General features: G+C 47.2%; 1 protein-coding gene across 8 annotated transcripts in view; it reads left to right on the forward strand.

Moving 5' to 3' along the window:
* The window catches only part of FMNL3 (formin like 3), a 104,068-nt gene extending 83,432 nt beyond the window's left edge, over nucleotides 1-20,636 (forward strand). For 3 of the 8 annotated variants that reach the window (XM_082205507.1, XM_082205506.1, XM_082205512.1), the window contains 8 exons: nucleotides 2,707-2,775; nucleotides 3,194-3,274; nucleotides 3,831-3,960; nucleotides 5,275-5,435; nucleotides 6,742-6,843; nucleotides 9,771-9,860; nucleotides 10,669-10,792; nucleotides 16,036-20,636. In XM_082205507.1, the coding sequence (XP_082061633.1) occupies nucleotides 2,707-2,775; nucleotides 3,194-3,274; nucleotides 3,831-3,960; nucleotides 5,275-5,435; nucleotides 6,742-6,843; nucleotides 9,771-9,860; nucleotides 10,669-10,792; nucleotides 16,036-16,172 (894 nt within the window). In that variant the 3' untranslated portion in view covers nucleotides 16,173-20,636. Of the gene's footprint in view, nucleotides 1-2,706; nucleotides 2,776-3,193; nucleotides 3,275-3,830; nucleotides 3,961-5,274; nucleotides 5,436-6,741; nucleotides 6,844-9,770; nucleotides 9,861-10,668; nucleotides 10,793-12,578; nucleotides 12,694-15,518; nucleotides 15,570-16,035 lie in introns of all 8 variants that reach the window. The other 5 variants (XR_014215000.1, XM_082205510.1, XM_082205511.1 and 2 more) reach the window with 5 other exon arrangements.
* The last annotated feature ends 2,775 nt before the right edge of the window (nucleotides 20,637-23,411 follow it).

Raw genomic sequence — 23,411 nt, forward strand, 5'->3', positions numbered from 1 at the left:
CTCGGCTCTTGGAAAGGAAGGGTTAATTTATGAAGCTAGAGGAGGGGAGTCTGGGAATGAAGTTCTCTGTCCTGGTCTGGTCACCTCTGTGCCCTTTTACCTTTCCATATATCTAAAAAGGGAGAAACCAAGAGAATAGTTCTAGCTGATTATGCAGCTGGAAAGTTTGCAGTCCCAAGCATACTTACCTGGGAGAAAGCCACATTGATTCTGGTGGGACATACAGAGGTTTGGACAGTAGGAGTTCCAGGCTGATCTTCCTGCTTTAAGTTTCTGCAAGAGGCTAGACGTGCCATATTGTGATAGACATATATTGATGATCAAAAGCTTTATTAAACACACGCACATACACACACACTGCTGTTGCCCTTGAAAACAATTAAACCTACGCATTCTTTGAAATCAAGCGGTGAATATTTTGCTAGCAAGTGCAAACACCCGTTGCATCATTGCATAACCTTCAGATTACCTAGCAGTCTCCTCGGAGGGTAATTGACATATTTCACATTCTTTGCCACCTGGCTGTGCCACTGCAGCAAAGGGTGTTTGCCAAACAGCCTGGCACTGCTTGTGGAGCTGCCCAGCAACATCAAGGGACAGGGAGGCACAGGTAGTTCTTTAGTAGGTCACTTGTTTTGCATGTGCCAGGTCTCCGATTCAGCTCCCACTATCCTCAATTTTGATAAGCGTTGGGAAATAACCATGGAGATCTGTTGCTAGTAGGGATAGTCATGGCTGAGCTAGATGGTCTGGCTCACAAGCCTCACTGGACGCTCTTGACCCATTTTTGTTACCTGCCACCATTGTGGTTTGTGACACCTTCTCTTGTCTTGATTCATACATACTAAGCCCTATCCTCTCCATGCCGGCACAAGCTCTCATGTGGTATTCATAGGTTCTGCATATGAGCAAGACACATCTGGTTGATCACTGTAAGAACAGACTGTTGGGCTCTTTGATCTGATCCTGCAGCACTCTTCTTATGTTTCTACACTCACAGTGTTTCGCTTTCCCTTCTTTTGCTTCTTGCTTGGTCCAACGCTGAGGGCCTTCTGGCCGTTCCCTCGCTGTGAGAAGCCAAGTTACAGGGAACCAGGCAGAGGGCCTTCTCAGTAGTGGCACCCGCCCTGTGGAACGCCCTCCCACCAGATGTCAAAGAGAAAAATAACTACCAAACTTTTAAAATAAAAAAATTCCTTCCTGTAGCACCTTAAAGACCAACTAAGTTAGTTCTTGGTATGAGCTTTCGTGTGCATGCACACTTCTTCAGATACACTGAAACAGAAGTTGCCAGATCCTTCTATATATAGAGAAGGGTTACCAAACCAAACTTAAAACAATGGAGACACCTGGTCTGAACAGAGACATTGGATTCTTATCTCATTATACATGACTAAGCCACTTCTCACCTTCTCACCCCTTGCCTTTTCCTGTAAGACCTACTACAGTCGTTAAGAGTCGTCAACAGGCTCATCAGGCTCATCTCAGCTATCTGCCAATCTCCGATTCCCACCACCCTTCTGAGTAATACCCCTCCCCACCTTCTCTATATATAGAAGGATCTGGCAACTTCTGTTTCAGTGTATCTGAAGAAGTGTGCATGCACACGAAAGCTCATACCAAGAACTAACTTAGTTGGTCTTTAAGGTGCTACAGGAAGGAATTTTTTTATTTTGACTATGGCAGACCAACACGGCTACCCATCTGTAACTGGTACCAAACTTTTAGAAGACATCTGAAGGCAGCCCTGTTTAGGGAAGCTTTTAATGTTTAATAGACTATTGTATTTTAGTGTTTTCTTGGATAAATTATTATTATTATTACTTGGTTTTACACTCCACTTTTCTGACTAAAACACCCAAGACAACTAACAAGAAATGTTGATGTTGATAGTGATAAAATACAACAGAACAACTATTTATCCTTCGTCTGTCTTTCTTTCAGGTTTTTCATTAGCCTATAATAATTACTTGATTGCAGGCTTGGCAGCAGAACCGTTATTCATTTCCTTCAGTCCTTTCCAGGCAGTCAAGTAGAGCATACAGTGAACATAGAGAGAGAGGACCACGTTTTTGCACCCAACTCCCAAGTCTTTATTTGCAAAACAGAACCCATGTGCATACAAGTAGTACATGCACGGGCTCTGCTTGCAAAAGCACAGTAAACCTGTGAAAGTCAGGGAGGACAGTTTATCAATAATTCCAGACTGATGTTATTTCCACGCAGTCTGTCTATTGAGCATTGATCCCTGACTTGTTTGTGCAGTTTGAGGGGAAATTAGATGAAGTTGGCTATCAAATGAGCACTCATTCTGAGTTGGTTTGCAGGGAGGTTAGATGATGTTGCATCAAGTACAGTAAGTGTTTCCCAACACTTCCCAGTGCATTTTCCCTTTTCTTTATCACAAAAAGGTCAAATTTAGATGAGGAAGGAGGTTTGTTGAGCATGACTTCCCATTGCATTTTCATTGCCAAGATGAATTTGACAGTATATGATTGCATCCCACCTCAAAACAGCAACCATCTGAGAGCGTCCTTTCCTGTGTGAAAGGAACTTCTATTCAACTTCTGTTGCAGGAGAGAGTGGACCAGATGACCCTTTCGATCCCAACCCTACAATTCCATGATTTTACATTGACAAAGTGTTGAGGTGCAGCAAAACCAATTATAATAGTTTTTGTCCTTTTTTATTTTTGCCCTCCTACAGCAACTGAGTGCAATCATTGCTGCCTCTGCATCTGTCAAGTCTTCACAGAAGCTCAAGCGCATGTTGGAGGTGGGTCCTGCTGATATGGAAGTACTTACAAGAGAAACAGCAAATGTGTGATGGGGGACAACTATTTCTGTTTAGCTTGCAGAGTATTTTGAGGCTAGAAGGCAGCTATATCAGGGATGTTGCTGTAGCAGAGGATTTCCTGCATAAAAACGTGTTGGGCTATTTGAGCTTCCTTCCAACTCTGATCCTGTAAATTGCCAGGACGCAGAGTAAGGGTTCAAATAGTGCCTCTGAGCATAGTGCGTTTTCCTACACTAGTTAGGTGCTGATGGCTTCCAGGTTAAATGTCATAGCCTCCATGAAAGCAGTGACATTAAGCACAGGTGGCCCAGGATACTTTGGCTGGGGACTCCCTTGTATGACATAAATATCAGACATGTCAAGCATCTATGTGACACGCCTGTTTTCTCCCTCCCAGATCATCCTCGCCCTCGGCAACTACATGAACAGCAGCAAACGTGGTTCGGTTTATGGTTTTAAGCTGCAGAGTCTTGATCTGGTAAGGAGGGGGCTAAAGGGGGCACATAAGCTTATGCAAAGGTATCCATCCCTACCCCTGTGCTCAGATAATGTGCCTAGGAGGAAGGTGGTGTCCGTTCCCGCATGCTACACCACATGGTCATTCTGTTCAGGCGGCAGCTTTTGGCAGCTGTTTGTTTGTGCCACCTTGCAAGATTCCCAAGCTCGTATTTTTAAATTCCTATCTTGCCCTACAGCACGGCAACTTTCAGAGAGTTTTCTGTATGTGCTTCTGCTCAGACACACCGTTACATGCATGGAGCAAACCATGCGCGGACGCCAATTTGCAGAATTGCTCAGCCCTGCATACAAACCTGTGTGCCTGATTTCTTGCTTGATTGCATGCGTCCACGCATTTGCTCTCCCCGCCCCTTGTGAGCACCTCCCGTGTTTCAGTTAATGCACACTGTGCAGATTTGATTATCTGCTTCCATGCGCCCATATGCCTCCAGCCCGCATGTGAATTTGCACCTTCTTGTGCAGATGGCTGTAGCAGTGCCTTGACATTCTGTTCTTCCCCACCTCTACCCCAAAAGCTGTTGGACACCAAGTCGACGGACCGGAAGCTAACCCTCTTGCACTTCATTGCCATGATGGTGAAGGAGAAATACCCCGAGCTGAGCACCTTCTGGCAGGAACTGCACTTTGTGGAGAAAGCAGCTGCAGGTAGGGACTCTTCCAACCACCAGCCTGTTCAAAGGGCAGGGCCAAGACCTCATAGAGGTGTCCCCTCTGTAGCTACTTCCGTCTCACTCGCTTTCAGACATCATGAAAGTAGAATAGAATCATAGAATCCTAGAGTTGGAAGAGACCACAAGGGCCATCGAGTCCAACCCCCTGCCAAGCAGGAAACACCATCAGAGCACTCCTGACATATGGTTGTCAAGCCTCTGCTTAAAGACCTCCAAAGTAGGAGACTCCACCACACTCCTTGGCAGCAAATTCCACTGTCGAACAGCTCTTACTGTCAGGAAGTTCTTCCTAATGTTTAGGTGGAATCTTCTTTCTTGTAGTTTGGATCCATTGCTCCGTGTCCGCTTCTCTGGAGCAGCAGAAAACAACCTTTCTCCCTCCTCTATGTGACATCCTTTTATATATTTGAACATGGCTATCATATCACCCCTTAACCTCCTCTTCTCCAGGCTAAACATGCCCAGCTCCCTTAGCCATTCCTCATAAGGCATCGTTTCCAGGCCTTTGACCATTTTGGTTGCCCTCCTCTGGACACATTCCAGTTTGTCAGTGTCCTTCTTGAACTGTGGTGCCCAGAACTGGACACAGTACTCCAGGTGAGGTCTGACCAGGTGAGGTCTGACCAGAGCAGAATACAGTGGCAAGTAGGATGTTTACAGTACATGTACATTGAGTGCTTTCCTGGCACAGGCTGCACTTTAAAGCTGAGCACCCTATTTTTTTGCCCCAGAGCTTTCCCCATGAAAACCCGGTCTTCAAAGCTCAATCAGAAAACCCAAATTGTCATTTGTTTAAAGCAGGCATGGGCAAACTCGGCCCTCCAGATGTTTTGAGACTACAATTCCCATCATCCCTGACCACTGGTCCTGTTAGCTAGGGACGATGGGAGTTGTAGTCCCAAAACATCTGGAGGGCCAAGTTTGCCGATGCCTGGTTTAAAGAGCGGCTTATCACGGAGAAAGCTCTGAGGTGGACACAGAGCTTTAAAGTGGGGACCAGTGCCTGGAAAGAACAAGGCAAAAGTTAAGTGTGGATAAGCCCTGATTGATGCTTACAGCAGGTCTGTTTTGCAGTTCCCCAGCTTTGCCACAGGTCAGGGATGAAGGAGTTGTGGTCCATCAACGTCCGGAGGGCCACAGGTCCCTCATCCCTGACCTTAGAGTCTGCCTGCCTCCCTCTTGAGGCCTGTGCATCTCTTCTAGCCTTTTGCGAGCCGTGAAACTGGGCTGACGCTCCCCAATCTGAGCTGGTTCCTGGGCTGACCCAGTGGTTTCTGTCCCACCACAGTATCCCTGGAGAACGTGCTTCTAGATGTGAAGGAGCTGGGGCGTGGGATGGAGCTGATCCGGCGGGAGTGCAGCTTGCGTGACCATAGCATCCTGCGCAGCTTCCTGAACGCCAATGAGGGCAAGCTGGACCGGCTACAGAAAGACGCGAAGACTGCGGAGGTGAGTGGAGAAGGAGTGGGCACACAGCTTGGGGGGTGAGCAGAGAAGGCTCCTTAAAATGTGTGCATGTTGTATGTGCTGTGTAGCATGTTAAAAAGCAGTGGTCTGGCACAATAGTTCAACACTGTGTCTGTCTAGCTGCATGCCAGATTCATGTATGGAAATCCTGCCACCTGCCTGGCTGTGGACATTTGCAGATGTAGTGCCAAATTTGACTAATCTGTGCTTGCTTGGTGTCAGATTTTTGCAATGGGATCCAGGGTGCATTTCTGCTTGTGTGTTATGTAAGCAGTTCCTATTTTGCTATTTACATGCCAAACTTCCTTCAGAGTAGGCATGAGTGCATCACGTAGGACGTGTCGTTTTATGAGGTGAAACTTAATTTTTGCAAATTTCTTCACTGAGGGGTATTAAAAGTATGCATTTGGGTGTGAGCAATTCCAATCTGCTGTTATTTTTGTGGTTGGGCAACATGTAGCTTGGTAAGTCTACGTTTGACGAAGAAGCGCATAAGCTGCTTTCGGAAAACCAAATAATTTTTAATGTTGCCATCTGAATGTCAGGTAATGCTCAATAATAATAAATATTAATATTAATATATAATATAATTGCAAATACTTGGCAATCATTTTTAAAGATTTCTGTGCAGTTTTCCACACTTTTTACTTACCGAGCAAAACTACATTTTATTAATTTAACCAAAATATCCTTTGAATTCCCAAGTCATGTCAGAACCTTTTAGCGCCCCTCATTTTTGGAAGTTGAAAAATTCAACACGCTCTGGTGTACCATCCCATTTCCAGTCTGTTTCCAGGCCTGTTTCCATTTCAATCTGCAATTTTACAGAAAAACACAAAGGTTTGCATTATGTTTTTAACATATGTTTTCACTCTATGAGTACACATTTTTCTACACAATTTCACACTAAAATGTGAATTTTTCACATTTTAATACACATTTTGGCACGTTTTTGAGCCACAGTGAAGTTGGTTTGTTTAAACAAAATGTGGACCAAACAAAATCCCCGCGAAATTCCCTACAGCAGAGTTTGTATGCGCTCTGAACATCAGATTTGTGTGCCTTTTAAAGAATCAGTTTCATCATGTGAATATGCCAGTCTGATGTGCAAAGTGAATCACACCCAGCAGGTCTGTACGTGCAGGCCATGTGTCAAAAGGTCTCTTTGTGCATAGATTTTCATCCTGACCCCAAACTTTGTTGTGCCAGCATCCTCCTCCCATGGTAAAACTGAGTGTAAGGCCGGGGCCACCGTCAGCCTCCGTTCACACAGCTTTCTTGTTGGCAGGAGGCCTACAACACGGTTGTGCGCTATTTCGGAGAGAGCCCCAAGACAACACCGCCGTCCGTTTTCTTCCCGGTCTTTGCGCGCTTCATCCGATCCTACAAGGTATGTGTGTTGGAGAACCCAGGCCGCCTTAGAAGCCACACAAGTTCACACCTCACCCTGGTGTAGAAGTGGGAGCCCATTTGCCAGTCCCCCCCCCCACCAAGTGCTGCCTGTTACTGTTCCCAGCAGGAAGTAGCCCTACCTGTCTTCCTGTGATTAGGTGTGGCCAGTGGGCAAGAGATTTAGAGCGCCCTCCCGGCATGCTCCTTCGTTTCTCTTCCACACCAGCAAGGACCTCAACATGCTCCATAGCCCCTCTGCTCTTCGCTAACATCCCAGTCCTCCAAAGCCCCTCTACAAGGTGTGGTCCCTTGAGCAAAGCCAATCCATTTCCTTGAACCTCCATCACATGCGTCAGCCACACCTTTCTGCTGCCACCACTCTGTTCCCATTGTTGGAGAAGGCTCTTGTGTCCTGGGTTCAGGTGCTGGCCAGGTGCAGCATTTGGGAGGAGTGGGGAGCAGGCAGGGAAATATTCCAGCGGTGCAAAGGGATGGCTTCTTTCTGTGATGAGATGCTCAGACTCAGGGCGTGCCGAACTATCCTGGACTCGTGTGGCAAGCAGTGGCCAAAGATTGGCTCTCTGGGAGCACCTGGTTCCTTAGACTAGGAAAACTTTGGTTTGTGGTTTTAGCATCTCAGATAGAGCTGTGGATTGCAGGGAATCAGTGCCTGGCTCACCCACATTGTTACGGATTCAATCCACACACGGCTCTTGGCAAAAGACCATGTCCACGTGTGCATCCCCTCCCTAGCCTGTCAAAATTCATTCCCATTTCTGCCCATTTATTTAGATTTCTTTCCTGTCCTGCCTGCAGGACTCACAGCAACCCTGTGAGGTGGGATAAGAGGCAGAGGGTTACCCAGGTGGGCCAGACCTAGTCACCCAGAGAGGGACCAGTTTTCCGCTTGAGAATAGAACAGAAAGGTGCAGCTGTTGGTTATCGGGAGATAGATTTAGGCCACTTGTTATCAGGAACTTTGGGTTCAGCGTGGGATCTATTCTTTTGAGGTTTTAAAGGGAACCTTGTTTTGTTTTGTTTTTAAATGATATTTTATTAATATTTCACAAACAATAAAAACAAAATCCAACATTTAAACGTTTATGCATTTAACCTACAAAAGCAAGACAAATAAAAATACACAGTAAAGAGATAGTTGATAGAAGAAAAAGGAAGGAAAAAAGATAGAGAATAAAAGATAGAAACAAAGAGAAAGACCAAGAATCAAAGCTAGAAATGAATTAATACTTTCAGATCTTATATTTTCTTCACTAGTTTCTTGACCTCCTCACACCTCCCATTTTGTGTTCCAGTTCAAATATTAAATTCAGCAAATCCTTACCCTCTAGCATTTATCCTTACTCCATATATTAACCTATTATTATAAATATCCATTTCCAATAATCAATCCCTAGTTACATTTTCTTAAGCATCTCTTTACCAGTACCTTTTTAAGGGAACCTTGGAGCAAGTTTTGTTAAGGGGTGCGGGGTCCTTTATACATAGGACGTTCTGTCTCGGGGCAGTGGGTGGGCCATGGTCCATTGAGTCCCGTTCCAGCTCTGTGATTCCCACTCAAGGCAACCCACCAGGCAGCGGGTTGTGCAGCTGAGCTTGGATTTCCTGTGGCCGGACTAAACGCTCTTGTCTACTGCCCCACCATGTGGCCAGGAACGGTAGTCATTTTAGAGGGAAGGCCCATATACCTCTGGTTGAGCCCCTGCTTTGCAAGCCAGTCCCAGGCACCTCAGCCCCACTCACCTCACAGAGTGTTTGTTGTGGGGGAGGAAGGGAAAGGAGATTGTTAGCCGCTTTGAGACTCCTGAAGGGGAGTGAAAGGCGGGATATCAAATCCAAACTCTTCTTCTTCTTCTCCTGTTTAAAAGCATCAGGTAGCAGGTGGATGGAAAGAAATCTCTGCCTGAGAGCCTGGTCTGGAGTGCTGCTGCCAGCCAGAGTAGACAATAGATTTAGCCCTACCTGCCTAAATGTCAGGAGTGCTCTGATGGTGTTTCCTGCTTGGCAGGGGGTTGGACTCGATGGCCCTTGTGGTCTCTTCCAACTCTATGATTCTATGATGAAGGGCAGGTAATAAGAATATCTTCTCTATCTAAGGTCCCAGGGTGGGCTATAGCATTAAAACACAATATTAAAAACAGTTTAAAGCAACTCAAACCATACAAATAAATATAAGTAAACTAGAGCTTCACAGCATATGTGAAATGGCATGAGTTATTTTCTGCAACGTAGCCTGCAGAAAATTTGCAAGGCAGTAATTGTGTCTTATATGGGACGCGGGTGGTGCTGTGGTCTAAACCACTGAGCCTTGGGCTTGCTGATCAAAAGGTTGGCGGTTCGAATCCCCGTGATGGGGTAAGCTCCTGTTGTTTGGTCCCAGCTCCTGCCAACCTAGCAGTTCGAAAGCACGCCAAAAAGTGCAAGTACATTAATAGGTACTGCTCCAATGGGAAGGCAAACGGCGTTTCCATGTGCTGCTCTGGTGTCGGTGTTCCATTGCGCCAGAAGCAGCTTAGTCATGCTGGCCACATGACCCGGCAAAACTGTCTGTAGACAAACGCCAGCTCCCTCGGCCTGTAAAGCGAGATGAGCGCCACAACCCCTGAGTCATTTGCGACTGGACTTAACTGCCAGGGGTCCCTTTACCTTTAATTGTGTCTTGCCAAATATTGGACTAGGTGGGCCCATTTATTTATTTGTGGAATTGATATTGACTCGAATGGTGGCATCCAGCTCAACACAGATCCAAGTGATTGTGCCTGCAAAGTGCCGGGCAAATCTCACCCAGCAGGCTGTTGGCCAACGGCTTGACTCAGTGGAACTCTATCTCCATATACCCCCAGCTAGGTGCTTCCTGGCTACTGGTTGGACTGTCTTCTAACTTTTCTCCCTGCTTCCATCTTCCAGGATGCAGAGCAAGACAACGAGATGCGTAAGAAGCAAGAACAGGCCCAAAGAGAGCAGGCGCTGGCCCAAGAAGCCAAGAGGCTGGAGAAGGTAGGGGGTGATGGTGCAGGGAGCCAGGAGACCAGAAGGGATGCGTTCTGGAAAGGGAGGGAGGGAGGGCGGGTCAAAGGAAGCCCCTCCTGCATGGCAGCATGGCGGGGACGGACATAGTGTTATTAGCTTCTTGTCAACTTGCGTGTGATGCCTTTCAGTCCTTCATATCTCCTGCTGCTCCAAAGGCAGATTTGTAGAAGAGCAGCTCTTATTGTTGCAGTCCCACCCCCTCCCAGGTTATGTCCCAATGTAAGTAATACTGAGTGAGATGGAACAACAGCCTGACTTGGCGAAAGGCGGCTTCCCAAGTTCTGATTCAGTGCTTTGTCGATAAATATGAATAGCACTGGCTAGTGCAGTTCACATGGCATTACCGAGAAGGCCTCTCCTTCTGGGCTTTGTGACAGGGAAGCCAGCTCCTCATTAAATTGGTGCTCACTTTCCCGTAGTGTGATACTGGGAGAGAAACCGCAAGGGACATTTTCTTTTTTCAGCTGGCCTGCTCTCCTGTGTGCCAGTCTGCCCACAGCACAGAGCCTCGGCCTGCTGGGTCCAGCGGCAGACGGAAGCCTTTCCTTGCTAGGGAAACGTCTCACAAGACAGTCCACGCATGACCCTTGCTGTGTCTCTGGGCCCCTTTTAATCCCTGAAAGAGAGAGAGAGGCGTGCGCACACACACACACATTTTCAAAGTGGCTGCACCTGTCAGTCAGGGAGGGGTGTCAGTCAGGTTCGTGGACAGCGGGACGCGGTGTGGCGGCTGAGCTGGGGCTGTTTTTCCTTCTAATTCCTGACCTGCCCGCAGTTGCCTTTGCAGCGCAACAAGTGGCAGCAGCAAGAGTTGATTGCCGAGCTGAGGCGGCGCCAGGCCAAGGACCACCGGCCTGTTTATGAAGGCAAAGATGGGACCATTGAGGATATTATCACCGGTAAGCAACCCACCCTGAGGCAGGGGAACATCCACTTCCTTTGCTGTGCTCATTTCCCACCACCACCACTACCAGTGACTGTTGTGGCTTTGTGTGGGCAAAGAAAAGAAGGCGTTTTAGGCACTGCTTGTGCCCTCAGAGTGAAGGACCTCTCCCTGCACTGTATCTCTGGCCCTCTATAATGCTCCCTCTCGCCCCCCCTCCTTTTTATTTACCTATACCGTGATGTATTTGTGAACGGAAGTCTCCTGAGGGAACAATGTTTTATTTCTTTCCCAAATGCTCTTCCTTTTCCAGCCCATCCCCTCCAACAATAAAGCAAAATGGGACCTATATAGTGGGTTCTTAAGGGCCTGTCCAGCCTAATATCTGCAAAGCACACACACACACACACACACACACACACACACACACACGACAGCACTGTCTTACTTTTGCCCCCATAATGACTAGAAACTATTTCCTTTAAAAAAAACCACACACACACACACGAGAAAGTGTGTGTGTTTGGGTGTGGAAACCGATTTCTGCACTCAGTACCACATTCTGTGTCTGTTTGGTATGTCTGTGGCCCTGCTCCGCAAGACAAAACATATCACGGCTCATAAATCAGGCCCCAGTTGTGGACAGCCTTCCTCAGGCTTAGGTGAGGAGCGACATTTGCCTGCTTCCGTGCTGATGTTCCCCTTGTGGTATTTGCTTGGCTCTGTGAGGGTCTTCCCCGCCACCGGCGGTATAACACTTTTTGACCACCATGTCACTAATGACTTGAGGTGCTCAGTGATGAGCAGCAGAGGTGGCTGACGTTTGCAGCCTCAGGTGGCGCTCTGTTCTCCTGGGCAGAAGCATATCGTGCTGCACTCGGCCCCCAAACCAGCCGGGCCTAGCATATACCTCATAGGAAGCACTGTGTTGAAAATGGGCATGGGTGGGTCATTGCATGAGGTGGGGAAACTCCTCAGGGCAGCTTTTGCCCACCTGGTGCCCTCCAGTTGCTTTGGATCAGGCCAAATCAGCCAAAGGTTGGTTAAGGCTAGAGTAGGGTGACTAGCTGCAAAGCAGGCCAAGGCTCTTGTACCCTGAGCAGCTATGCAGGTGAGGGAATTTTGGGCAGGGACAGCTTTCCCCACCCCCACATACCAAAGCCAGAACTCCCTTGCCTGTGCACCCATTTAAAGCTACAGGAGCCATGCCCTCCTTGCCATATGGTCACTCTGTGGCTTTGCAGGCTGGACTGCCCGTAGGCCATCTCCAATGTAGCCTCCTGAGAGGCGTTAATAATAACAATGGTGTTACTGTTCTTAAAATAAAACAATTCCTTCCAGTAGCACCTTAAAGACCAACTAAGTTAGTTCTTGGTATGAGCTTTCGTGTGCATGCACACTTCTTCAGATACACAGAAGAAGTGTATCTGAAGAAGTGTGCATGCACACGAAAGCTCATACCAAGAACTAACTTAGTTGGTCTTTAAGGTGCTACTGGAAGGAATTTTTTTATTTTGACTATGGCAGACCAACACGGCTACCTATCTGTAACTGTTACCATTCTTGTAAAACAAACCATTTCACCTTCCGGAGGCTTTATTTCAAATGTGTATGGCAGAATTCTGGCCCTGGGGTTCTTTCCCTGAGATAGTCCCCTCCTTGATGCACCAGCCGTATATGCCCCCCGCCTAAGACGTCCCGAGTATAGCTGCATCCACAATCTGTGAAATAAGCCGCCCGCCGTGTTTCTCACTGTCTGACGTATCTTGTGTGTCTTTGTCCGTTCCCCTCCCACCCCGCAGTGTTGAAGAGCGTCCCCTTCACTGCCCGCACAGCGAAGCGGGGGTCTCGCTTTTTCTGCGAGCCATCCCACCATGACGAGCCTAACTGTTAGCTCCGCCCTCTCCCTCGTCAAAGGTACCCGTGGATCGTCTCTTCCTCTTCTGCATGCAGCTGCTCCCTCCACAGAGCCATGGCTTCCCCTCCTGCATGCCTTGCTGTCTCCTCCCATGACCTTCCCAACCTCTTCTCAGAGGCCCCACTTGGCAGAGAGTCGCCATCACTATACAGCAGCCTGGCTTCCAACCTGGGGCCTTCCATGTTTGTTTTTTTGACAACAGCTCCCATCAGCTCCAGCCAACACGGGGCTGATGGGAATTGTAGTCCGAAGCCAGGTCACGGAAATTTTGTTATGGAGGCTTATAGAGAGAGTCGCTTTGTCGACTCAGTGGTGCTGCTCAGGAATCATGACGGTAGTTGATGGCTGTGTGAGCTGCTCTTTCCAGGCTGCCTCCAACGAGGCTCCCGTACATTTCAGTTAGTTGTGTAAAGAGAGAGAGAGAGAAAATTCCCGCAGGAACAGCTTCCCCTCACTTCCACACAACAAGCTGCACCAGCCAGAATTCTCCTTTGGACAGAATTGCGCACTGCCTTCCATCCTTATACATTTCCAGGGTTCTCTCTGCTAACATGAAAGATAGAAACTTGCTGGTTGATTTAAAAGACCAGAAATTATTTTAAAAGAAAAGTGACCCCCCTCAAAAAAAAAAAGCCCCTTCACTGCATCTTCCTTTTCACTGTTGAGAATCCCTGCATGGACCCAGAGGCCTCGTCTTGTATCTACAATTCTGTTGTCTATACCTTGCATGGTTGGCATGATGAGGTTGTTACATCTTGATTTGCATGCATCATTCTCCAGTCTGTTTATCAGATCATCTTATCACACTAATGCAGTAGAGTAGCTTTACTAAATCCTCTCTTGATTGAAGAGTGAGGGTGGGGGGGTGGGGGTTGCTACCTGAATTATTGTTGGGGCTGAAAACAGCACCGTCTAACTGTGCAGTCAACATAGAGTGGTCGATTACAACCTTGGGCCAGTTTCCACAAGCAGCAAACTCTCATGGTATGTCTTCCTTTAGGGACTGTACCACTTAAGCGTGCCTTAATATAGAGATCTATATTTTGCAAGGGCGCATTCAAATATGCCTCCTGCACCCACCCAATACATCTGAAAGAGACTGTTTAAAAAACCATGGAGTGAGATCAAGACTGCAAGCCTATGTATGTTTACTGAAAAACAAGTCCCGTTGAGTTCCATAGGGGTTGCTCCTGGTAAAGTAGCTGTATAGTTACAGCCAAAATGTATATTTTGGAGGAAGGGGAGCTGCAAATAGAATAATTAACAGTTTCATTTGTTCAAAATATGATCTGCATGATAATTTATCCTCCCACTCTACCCCAAACAGGCTATATTTTGGCCAAGCTTGTTTTTTTTTTTAAATCAAAGAGGCAAAATTCATGCAGATTTCATCTCTGGACTTCTTTCTGTTTCCATATAAGAGCTGAATATGCAAACTAGGCGCAATACAGAGGCATGCCCAAATCTTGCTGAATTAAATGGGAATTAAGTGCACACTGAGGTCTCCCGGGAGATCAGCTAGCTAGTGGCAAAGAAAGGTCCTCAGCCCTTAGAAAGCCACTGCCAGGCAGAGTGGACAAAACCAGTGGCTGGGAAGGAACCATAAGTGGGAAGAGAGCAGCAGGTCCTGCTTTGTGGGCCTCCCAAGAAGCAGCTTGTTGGCCACTGTGAGAACAGGATAAGGGACAAGATGGGCCGTGGCCTGATCCAGCAAACCTCGTCATGTGTTCTTACTGGGCTTCTGCGCCAATAGTATAAGGCAGCTTCCTATATTTTTGTGTTCCTATAGATGCTTGCATGTATTTAGCACCATTAGTAGTAGTAGTAGTTGTCGCCGCCACCATTTTACTCATAAAAATGACTGGAAGTGATGTACAAACAGATGTAGTAAATGCCAACTGTCAAACTCCTGTTTCAAATCTCACGCCAGCCATGAGTTTGTTAGGCAACCTTAAGGCCACTATTTCTCAACTTCAGCCCCTCCCTGCAATATGGGGGTAGATAATGCTGACCTACAGTTATTGTAAGGATGGCTGACATAATGGCCACAGACCAATAAAAAATTAAGTACAGTTAAGGCCAATGGGCTTCGTCACATTTAAGTCTGCAGCTGGATTGTCCGCGAAGGACTTTTGGTGCTCTGATAAATGCCAGGTCTGATTATTTAGGCATGCCTTCGCTTTCTCTGGATTGCACTCAATGTGTCTGGACGGGTTTAAGCCCAGGACTTTCAAGGCAGAACGAGAAACCTGTGGCTGCCACCCTGGTGTTGTTGGACTCCCAGTTCCCACCAGCCTCAGCCAGCCTGCCCAATGGTCAGGGATGATGGATCTGCAGCCCGGCCACAGGTTCCTCACCCCTGGCTTAAGAACATGTCCACGCACTGACTGCCTACAGTGCCAGCTTGGTGCAGTAGCAAACAGTGGGGAGCACAGGCAGTGTCCTTGGGGTGCCCCCATGGAGAAGGCAGCACTGATCTGATCCCCCAGTGGTTTCCCAAGAGCACGGTGAAGTCCCAGCGCATGTGGACTGTGAGGGAATCAGTTGCACTGTTTCGACTGCAACTCAGGCAACCCCCTTCATTAGCAGTGTGCAGATAGAGCTGGGAGCCACAGACGCTGGGCACCAGAGAGTTTGGTTTAAAGATTTAGCAGCTCCAACCCCCACCCCACCATGGCAATTGGATGAGCTGGTACTTTTCCAGACCTCGTGGCTCCTTACAAGGCTTGGTGAGGGCAGAATCCAGCCCCCAGGGGAGAAGAGCTTTCCCTCCCACCCACCACCTCCCAATTTGGCCTAATTTTCGTTTTTATCCCCTCCATAGCAGCAAGAACCATCTGCCTCTAGTCCCCTCTCAATTCATCCGCGGCAGAGGGTAAGAAACAACAGCTCTCTGGATGCCTTTTATCCTCTGCTTTGCTGCTTCTGCCTAAGTAGGAGACACTAAAACGAAAAGTTTGCCCTTGGGACAGAGAACTGGCCGTCACAGTTGCCCATCATCCTCAGCTGCCTTCAGTCTTGCTCCATAGCACCCACTGGCGGGGAGAAGGGGGTAGCCCCTTTATTTTTCTAGCCTGCCACGGAACCCATTGTTTGATGCTCTGGCAAAGAAGCGTCTCGTATGCTCTTGCCTGAAAAGGGGGAATGTGGAGAGGGGTGGCCTGGGTGGGTGGTTATATGCCCCCAAGGGGCAGGAACTCTTGCCGCCTGCCTTTCACCCCACTCCAATTGGTACATGAACTGCCTCACAGTCTTTAATGCCCCTGACAGCAACCGCTTATGCATTGTTTCTTCAGCAATTCTTTACTCCCGTCCTGACTGGCTGTTCCTTTCTCCCACAGAGCTCTGCATACCCTGCCTTTCCAATGGGCTATTGCTGCATTCCCAACAGCCCAGGCCTAGTTCTCCTTTTGCCAAAGAAAAAAAAAACTTCCATCCTTTCCAACATTTTAAGCTGAAGAACCAAAGGGACATTTAGGAAGTGCCTTACTGCGACAGTATTATTGTTATTCTCTTATTATTTAAGGTGTATTTTTTAATCTGTACATATATGACCTTTCCCGTCAGCCCTTGCTCCTCCTGTCCCCTCGCTGAGCCAGCTCTGAAGGACAAGGCTGTTTTGGTTGTTTAGAAGTGCCTTTGGCCAGCAGGTGTCTGACTTGCCCCTTCTTAAGCCTCTGCCCTTTGAGCATCCGGACCAAAATTGCACTTTGACTGGATTGAGACAGAGGACATCATCATGGCTGGAGTCACAATGCAATGCGGGAGTGTGGGGTGTTTTCTTTGGGGGGAGGGGGAGGAAGAGTATTTCCATTAGTAGACCTTTGTGTACGGCGCATAGTTTTGTGGACCAGCAACGTTTTTCTGGAGCAGCCTTCAGCAATACTGTGGTCTTCTTGGAGCAGCAGTCTATTGAGCTGGCATTGAAGAGCTTAAAAGCTAGGCGCCGATGGCCTTTTGAAAAACCACTGGAATCCTTCTTCAAAAGGGGAAACCTTCAGACCAAAAGTCTCATGTCTCAACTGCATGAAGTGACCCTGGTGTTCGCACAGCAGAGAAACGGCGGTGATGAGCCAACCATTGATTATCAAAAGAAAGATCTTAGGTAGGTTACAGGCAACTTTTGATGCTGCCCAGTTTTTAATTTTTTTAGTTTTCTTATTCTCATTATTTTCCAGAGGACCAAATTATGCTTCCAGTTCATGTATGGTGTTTTAGATACAGCTTTCTTCTCATTTACTGGACCAAATGCCTTAATTCTCACCAGGTCAAATCTAGCTCACCTTCTATGTCTTCCAATGGTTATGTATGAATGTTGCATCTTTCAGAACCAGCTAGGGATGGGTGGATCCATCTTATTTTCCAATTGTGTCAATTTTGTATGTGTTTGTTCATAAGTCTGTTCCTGCATTAATGTGCAGTATTTTTTTCTAATGTACCAAAATCTGTTCTTAAATATGTATTTTATCTCAGTGTATGCATTTCTAAATGCATGTCATCCTAAAATACGCCTTTTTGACGCATTTTGGTACATTGTTTGACCTGAGAATTTTTATTGCAAAATCCAGAGGACAATTATGTTCTGAACTGTGTATTTGTCCAGGGTGGCTGCATGGCAACTTTGTTGATTCACTTTAAAAGGGGGACAGAATGAAACTGTCCTCCATCCCTAAGGCCAGCCCCCAATACATTTGTATACCTGCAGTAAAAACACTAAATTCTAGACTGGGAATCATCCTCAAGAAGTTAAATGCTGCAGGTAACAAAGATAGCAAGTGAGATATTAGCATGCAGGAGGGAGCCATTTTGTAGCCATTAATTCATTACTGTCAAAATGGCGCCCCTCTCTACTTCCCACTAAGTAACATGGAACAGAACCCATCAGCGAACATTTCATTGAAATAAATGGAATGTGCTCATTAATATGAGTGAGACTTTCAGCAAATAACTTTCCAGCCGATGTTACCTCATGAGGGTGCCAGGAACCAGCCGCCTCTGGTACCTGACTCATCATGCCAAATGGTAGACCACTTTTGGGCCCTTGCACTACGATGGCCAATTGCTGCCTTCCTATCTGAACCTCGGCCTCAGTTTCCAGGCCATGATGTTTCTTAAGACAATCGGAAAAAGAGGACCCACTTTATCTCCTCTTAACCTGCTTTAATGCTCCCCCCCCCCGACCAAAGATGTTAGTCCGGACGTTATTAGAGCTGCAGATAGCATTAGGATAAAGCCATTTGACAATGAAAGCAGAATTGCTTGCTTCTTCAATTGTTTTTAATTCAGGGAATCAACTTTACTCCCTTGGGGGTTTAGCCACTTTCTGGAACCAGGAAGCAATTAGCTTTATGTGAAAGAGGTTTATATAGATCTTAATACACCAAAGAGATCTTTAGATAAGGCTGGCTCCAACAGAGCTTACGAATATGAAATTGTCCTTTTCCCTGTATTTGAATATTCATCCACATTTCTTTCCAAGGCTGACCCAGGTGAGTCCTGTTGATCTTTTGACCCCAGGCTCCAAAGCATGGCCAACTACTCACAAGAGCATTTGCACAGCAGAATGCTCCTATGTGACTTTGGTCCCATAAGTCTGTGGAGAGATAACTGGGATTTCAGAACACGTGCCAAGCCCTGTGGCACCCTAGTTATCTAGACAATGGAAGGAATCAACCACTTGATCAGGAAGGATTCAGCAAATCCTTCTGCTTGGCCACACCTGCAAAAAGCAGTGATGCTTGACGTTCTAGAGCGTTAGTCATGGCGGAAGCATCTCCCTGCATTAACCGTCTGTATATAAACCGTGCCAAAGACTCTCAGGGTGACTCTTGCAGGGAACCCAGTGCTTATGGCTGAGCTATTGTGTCCCGGGGAAAATTGGCTCTGTGGTTTAGGCCCAGCACCCCTGCTAGGTTTGCACCTGTGGATTTGAATCCTGCCCAAAGGCAACCCGAGGCCTGTATTCTAGATGAGACCCCTAGGAGCCTAAAGCCCGCACTTCATAAGGTTCCAGGTTCAGGCCTCTCCCACTCTGCCTGAGAGCTTAGAAAGCCATTGCCAGTCTGAACGAACAGGGCTAGATGGACTGATGCAGCTTTATATGTTCATCCTGTGCATGGTTACTCAGATGTAAAGCCCATTGAAGTCAATAGTCCTTACTCCTAGGTTAAGGAAGCCTTAGAGCAAGGCCCCATCACTTTGCTGGGGAGCAGCAGAGCAGAATGGGTTGTAAATTTTGGAGCTCTGGAACAGAAAATTATTCCGCCGAAAGAACTGCCAGAACTGACTCATTTCTTATTCTTTTTGGTCATTGTATGCTGGATATATTTTGCCTTTTGTTTCTGTCCTGTGAATATGAAGGTCTGACGTTAAACTTCATGTAAACTATTTTTCGAATGTTTTTTAAATATTCAAAGCGGCAGTCTCCAAACCATTTGTGGGTGAGGTGGAGAAATCAGTGGTCAGGTTTGGGAACCCAGATATTCCAAAGAAGCCAACCCCCCCCCCCCCCGCAAAATCCAGCAGCCATTTTCACCTCAACATACTTTGCATATCAACTACCATCTTCACTTCCCTCATTAATCCAGCTGCCTCTAACTTCCCAATTAGCACAGGTTACCTGCAAGGAACCTTACATCTTCCTCAAAAGCTAGGTGCACTGAGAGGAAGGCCACTAGGCTGGGAAGTATGTCCACTGAAATCAGTCACATCATCCCATTCAGAGGAGGGGCAAGTGTGTGACTGAGCCACTAAAGGCACAGGTAAATCTGCTGTGGGTCAGCTCAATGTCCAACATTCTGTTTCCAATGGTGACCAGCCAGATGCTCCCTGGAAATCCTCTGTGGGTACATTTCACCTAAGCAAGAGTGGAGACTCCTTAAAGGTAAAAGGACCCCTGAGCATTAGGTCCAGTCGTGGCCGACTCTGGGGTTGCGGCGCTCATCTCGCTTTATTGGCCGAGGGAGCCGGCGTACAGCTTCTGGGTCACGTGGCCAGCATGACTAAGCCACTTCTGGAGAAGGGAAACACTGTTTACCTTCCCGCCGGAGCAGTACCTATTTATCTACTTGCACTGGCGTGCTTTCGAACTGCTAGGTTGGCAGGAGCAGGGACCGAGCAACAGGAGCTCACCCTGTTGCGGGGATTCGAACCACCGACCTTCTGATTGGCAAGTCCTAGGCTCTGTGGTTTAACCCACAGTGCCACCCGTGTCCCTCCAGTCCTCCCATTAAGGAGACTCCTTACTGGCCTTTAAATAGGTTTGCAATCAGCTACTCGGTTGGTTATTCCAAGTGACCAGATGGGGAAGCTGGGGGCAGTGCAGGGAGGTAGCTGAGGCCAGGAAATGCCAACAGAGATATTAGTGACTCAATGCACTAGCCGTTCTCGTAGACTAGTAACTTTTGCAGACTTTATTTGCAAGGCTGCCTTTAACCACTCTGTAATATGCATACGTGCGGAGAACAGTAAAACAACCCACCATTTCAATGCCTACTTAATAGGTTAAGTGGAAATTTGAATTCATGTTGGTGGTTATGAGGATGGAACTGTGGCATCAGTGTTATTTTTCGGAAAGCTCATATATCAGGAGGGTGGTCAAAGGAATCTGGTAAGGAAATAAGGCTTGTGCTCTTGGTCTGATGGCCCAGTTGCAGATAAAGACCTGGCAGCCCTACCTGCAACTGGAAGGCAGTGGAAGAGAAACAGCCTTGTGGGTGGGATGGGCAGATACAGGGCAGAATGTATTTAGAAGCAGTAAGTGAAACGTGGGAAACAAGGAGCTTGGGAAACACTAATAGAGGCGCTGGGGATGTATGTCATGTACGTATGTGTGCAAGAGAGAAATTCTGACTGGTTCAATTTGATTTATATCCTGGTGGTGTATTAGGAAGGATTGGGTTGCGAGTGATGCACTCAGTCACTTTGAGACACCCCAACCCCATTTGCTTTTGTAGGATAAAGCATGAGTGTTCCTGCCCAACTAAAAGCATGCCGTAGAATCCCTTACAGTTTTTCACATGTACAGCGGTGCCTCGCAAGACGAAAAGAATCCGTTCTGTGATTCTCTTCGTCTAGCGGTTTTTTCGTCTTGCGAAGCAAGCCCATTGAAGGATTAGCGCTATTAGCGGCTTATCTGCTGATCGGATCAGCTGATAAGCGGCTTAGCGGCTTAGAAAAGGGGGGGGAGAGAAAGGGGAAAAAACCAGCAGGAACTCGCAAGACATTGTCGTCTTGCGAAGCAAGCCCATAGGAAATTCGTTTTGCGAAGCACCTCCAAAACGGAAAACTCTTTCGTCTAGCGAGTTTTCCATCTTGCGAGGCATTCGTCTTGCGGGGCACCACTGTAGTGTGTATTTGGGGCTGCATTTTTAATCCCACTCTTGACGTCACATCTTCCTTCAACAACTGTGTTGCATGCAGTTGTGCCTAGAGAAAACCCGACACATGAGCTCCTACTCCTTTCTACATCTGGGACACCTACACAATCAGAGACTCTTCCAGGCAAATCTATTTATTGGACGTTGATCCTGATTTCAAAAAAGTTCGTGAGAAGGGACTTCCGGAGGCGGCGCGTTCGGCAATGGCTGCCTGCTCCTTGTAAGGAGAGGGAAGCTCCGTTGAAAACGGGTCGCCCGCTACGGCGAAGCGGAGACCCACTTAGGAAAACCACAGGTGCTTGATTACACAAGAGCTCTTAAACCTTGATGCTAGACCAGAGCGATCCATTTACACAGCCCATTGCCACAACAGTATGAACCCTAACCTAAGTAATTACTTGGCTCTGGGTTCCTCTACTCTTAGGTGACCACTTTAAATCATGAGCCCAACTTGCTTACAGGAGGAGGGAGTTGGATCTTGTTCGCACACACAATCTGTTGATTACTGCAACAGGAATTGCATGTTTGAGGTTGCAAGGCTATATTCATTTGCCTGAGAGTAAGTTCCATTGAATGCACTGGGGCCTACTTCTAAGTTGTCATGTGCAGGGTTACACTGTGCAAATGAGTTGTCACCAGATAAGCCAGAACATGTAATCCCAAATGGAGTAGCTAGTTTGCTCATTCCGCTGCCACACATCTCCTTGAGGAAGCAACATATATTGGCTGTGACAGTACATAGCAATTCCTTGCAGAGGAATAAAATGCTGCTCCTTCCTCCAAGGAACTCTGGGTGGCAAACAAATTTCTCACCACACTCCCAATTTCATCCTCGTAACATCCTTGTGAAGTGGGCTAGGGTGTGAGAGAGTGACTGGCCAAAGTGGAGACTTGAACTGAGGTCTCCCCAGACCTCCTCCCAATTCTCTAAGCCACTACACCAGATTGGACTCAGTACCCCTTTGAGTTCTAGAAGATGAGGAGAAACAGCAGAGCAAACACTGGGAGCTTCCTGGAAGCACCTGGCTGGCTTATTTTGGAAACAGAATGTGGGCCTTGCTTTGACTCAGTGATGGACACAGATATGTGAATCAGCTCCCTTAATACCACCACCACCACCACCACCAAGCTCACATATTTGTGCAATGATTCTTTCGCAGCAGATTTGAGGAAATCCGACTCTTGTGAATGTATATGTTTTTTTCTGGCACAAGGTTGTCACATTTAGGTTTCCTGCACTGTATACCCAAAGCTTACAGGACACACTGCCAACTCACACGACACATTTGCCTTTTCTAGCAAAGAAACAGAGCTCTCTCTGTCAGCAGCCGCCAACCTTTGGGGGCTCATGGGCACATTTGCAAACCGGAGAAAGTGCCGCAGGCCTCTCTCGTACACATACATACCCCAATGCTTCTTTCAAGCTGAACTTGGGGGAGGGGACCACATGGGCAAAAGGGAGGGCCTTTGTGGGCACATTTGCACCCACGGGCACCATGCTGGAAACCCCTGCTGTAAGTCTTAAAAAATAAAATAAAGGTGGGTGTGAAACTGCTGACAAGTACGCACAGGGAACACTATTTTAACACTAATTGGAAGTGGGGAAGCTGGGCTACAGACACAGTTGCTTCTGGAGCAAACACTATTTCCCCACCCACCCAATAAGCAAAAGGGACTAACCACCCTTTCAAAGGCCTTTGCCACAGCTAACAGGGCAAGCGAGGCTCAATCCAAGCAAGCAGGAATCTTCCTGGTGCTGCTTCTGGACAGTTTACAGCGTATCCACTCCATCGTAGTCCTTTTGTGTAGCTAGATGTAACTTTTTGTACATGTGAAATATTATTGACTGTATTGTAAGCCAGTGCCTCCTCCTCCTCTCCCGCTCTCCCCCCCTTTGAACTGTACAGAATTTCTACTAATGGGAGAAGGTGGAGAAAATAAAACAAACAAACAAAAAGGCTATCCACTTGAGCTTTGTCTCTGAGGATCTGATTTATTCCTACCTCATCACCATCATGTTTGCTTTAAGACCCGTGCAGTTTCCTCACCTCTTCTTGGCCACACTTTGCTTTTAGCTCCTGGAACAATGGGTGCCCATTTGACAAGAGATGGGGTGCAGAACCTTTTCCTAGCCCAAGGATCGCATTCCTATTCAGGACTCCCAGTGGTGTGCGTTGCCAGAGGCCAAAAGCTGGGCAAAACAACAGGTGCATCATTTCTCTTTGTATTGAACGCTGCGTTCTAGAAGAGCCAGAGCTTTCTAAACACGCACACGGCCCAAATTAACCCCAGGCTTTGCTGAATTTAAAAACTCGTGGGTTTCTCTTTACTTCTGCTCT

Source organism: Podarcis vaucheri, assembly GCF_965113315.1.
Source record: "Podarcis vaucheri genome assembly, chromosome: 2".
Classification (NCBI taxonomy): Eukaryota; Metazoa; Chordata; class Lepidosauria; order Squamata; family Lacertidae; genus Podarcis; species Podarcis vaucheri.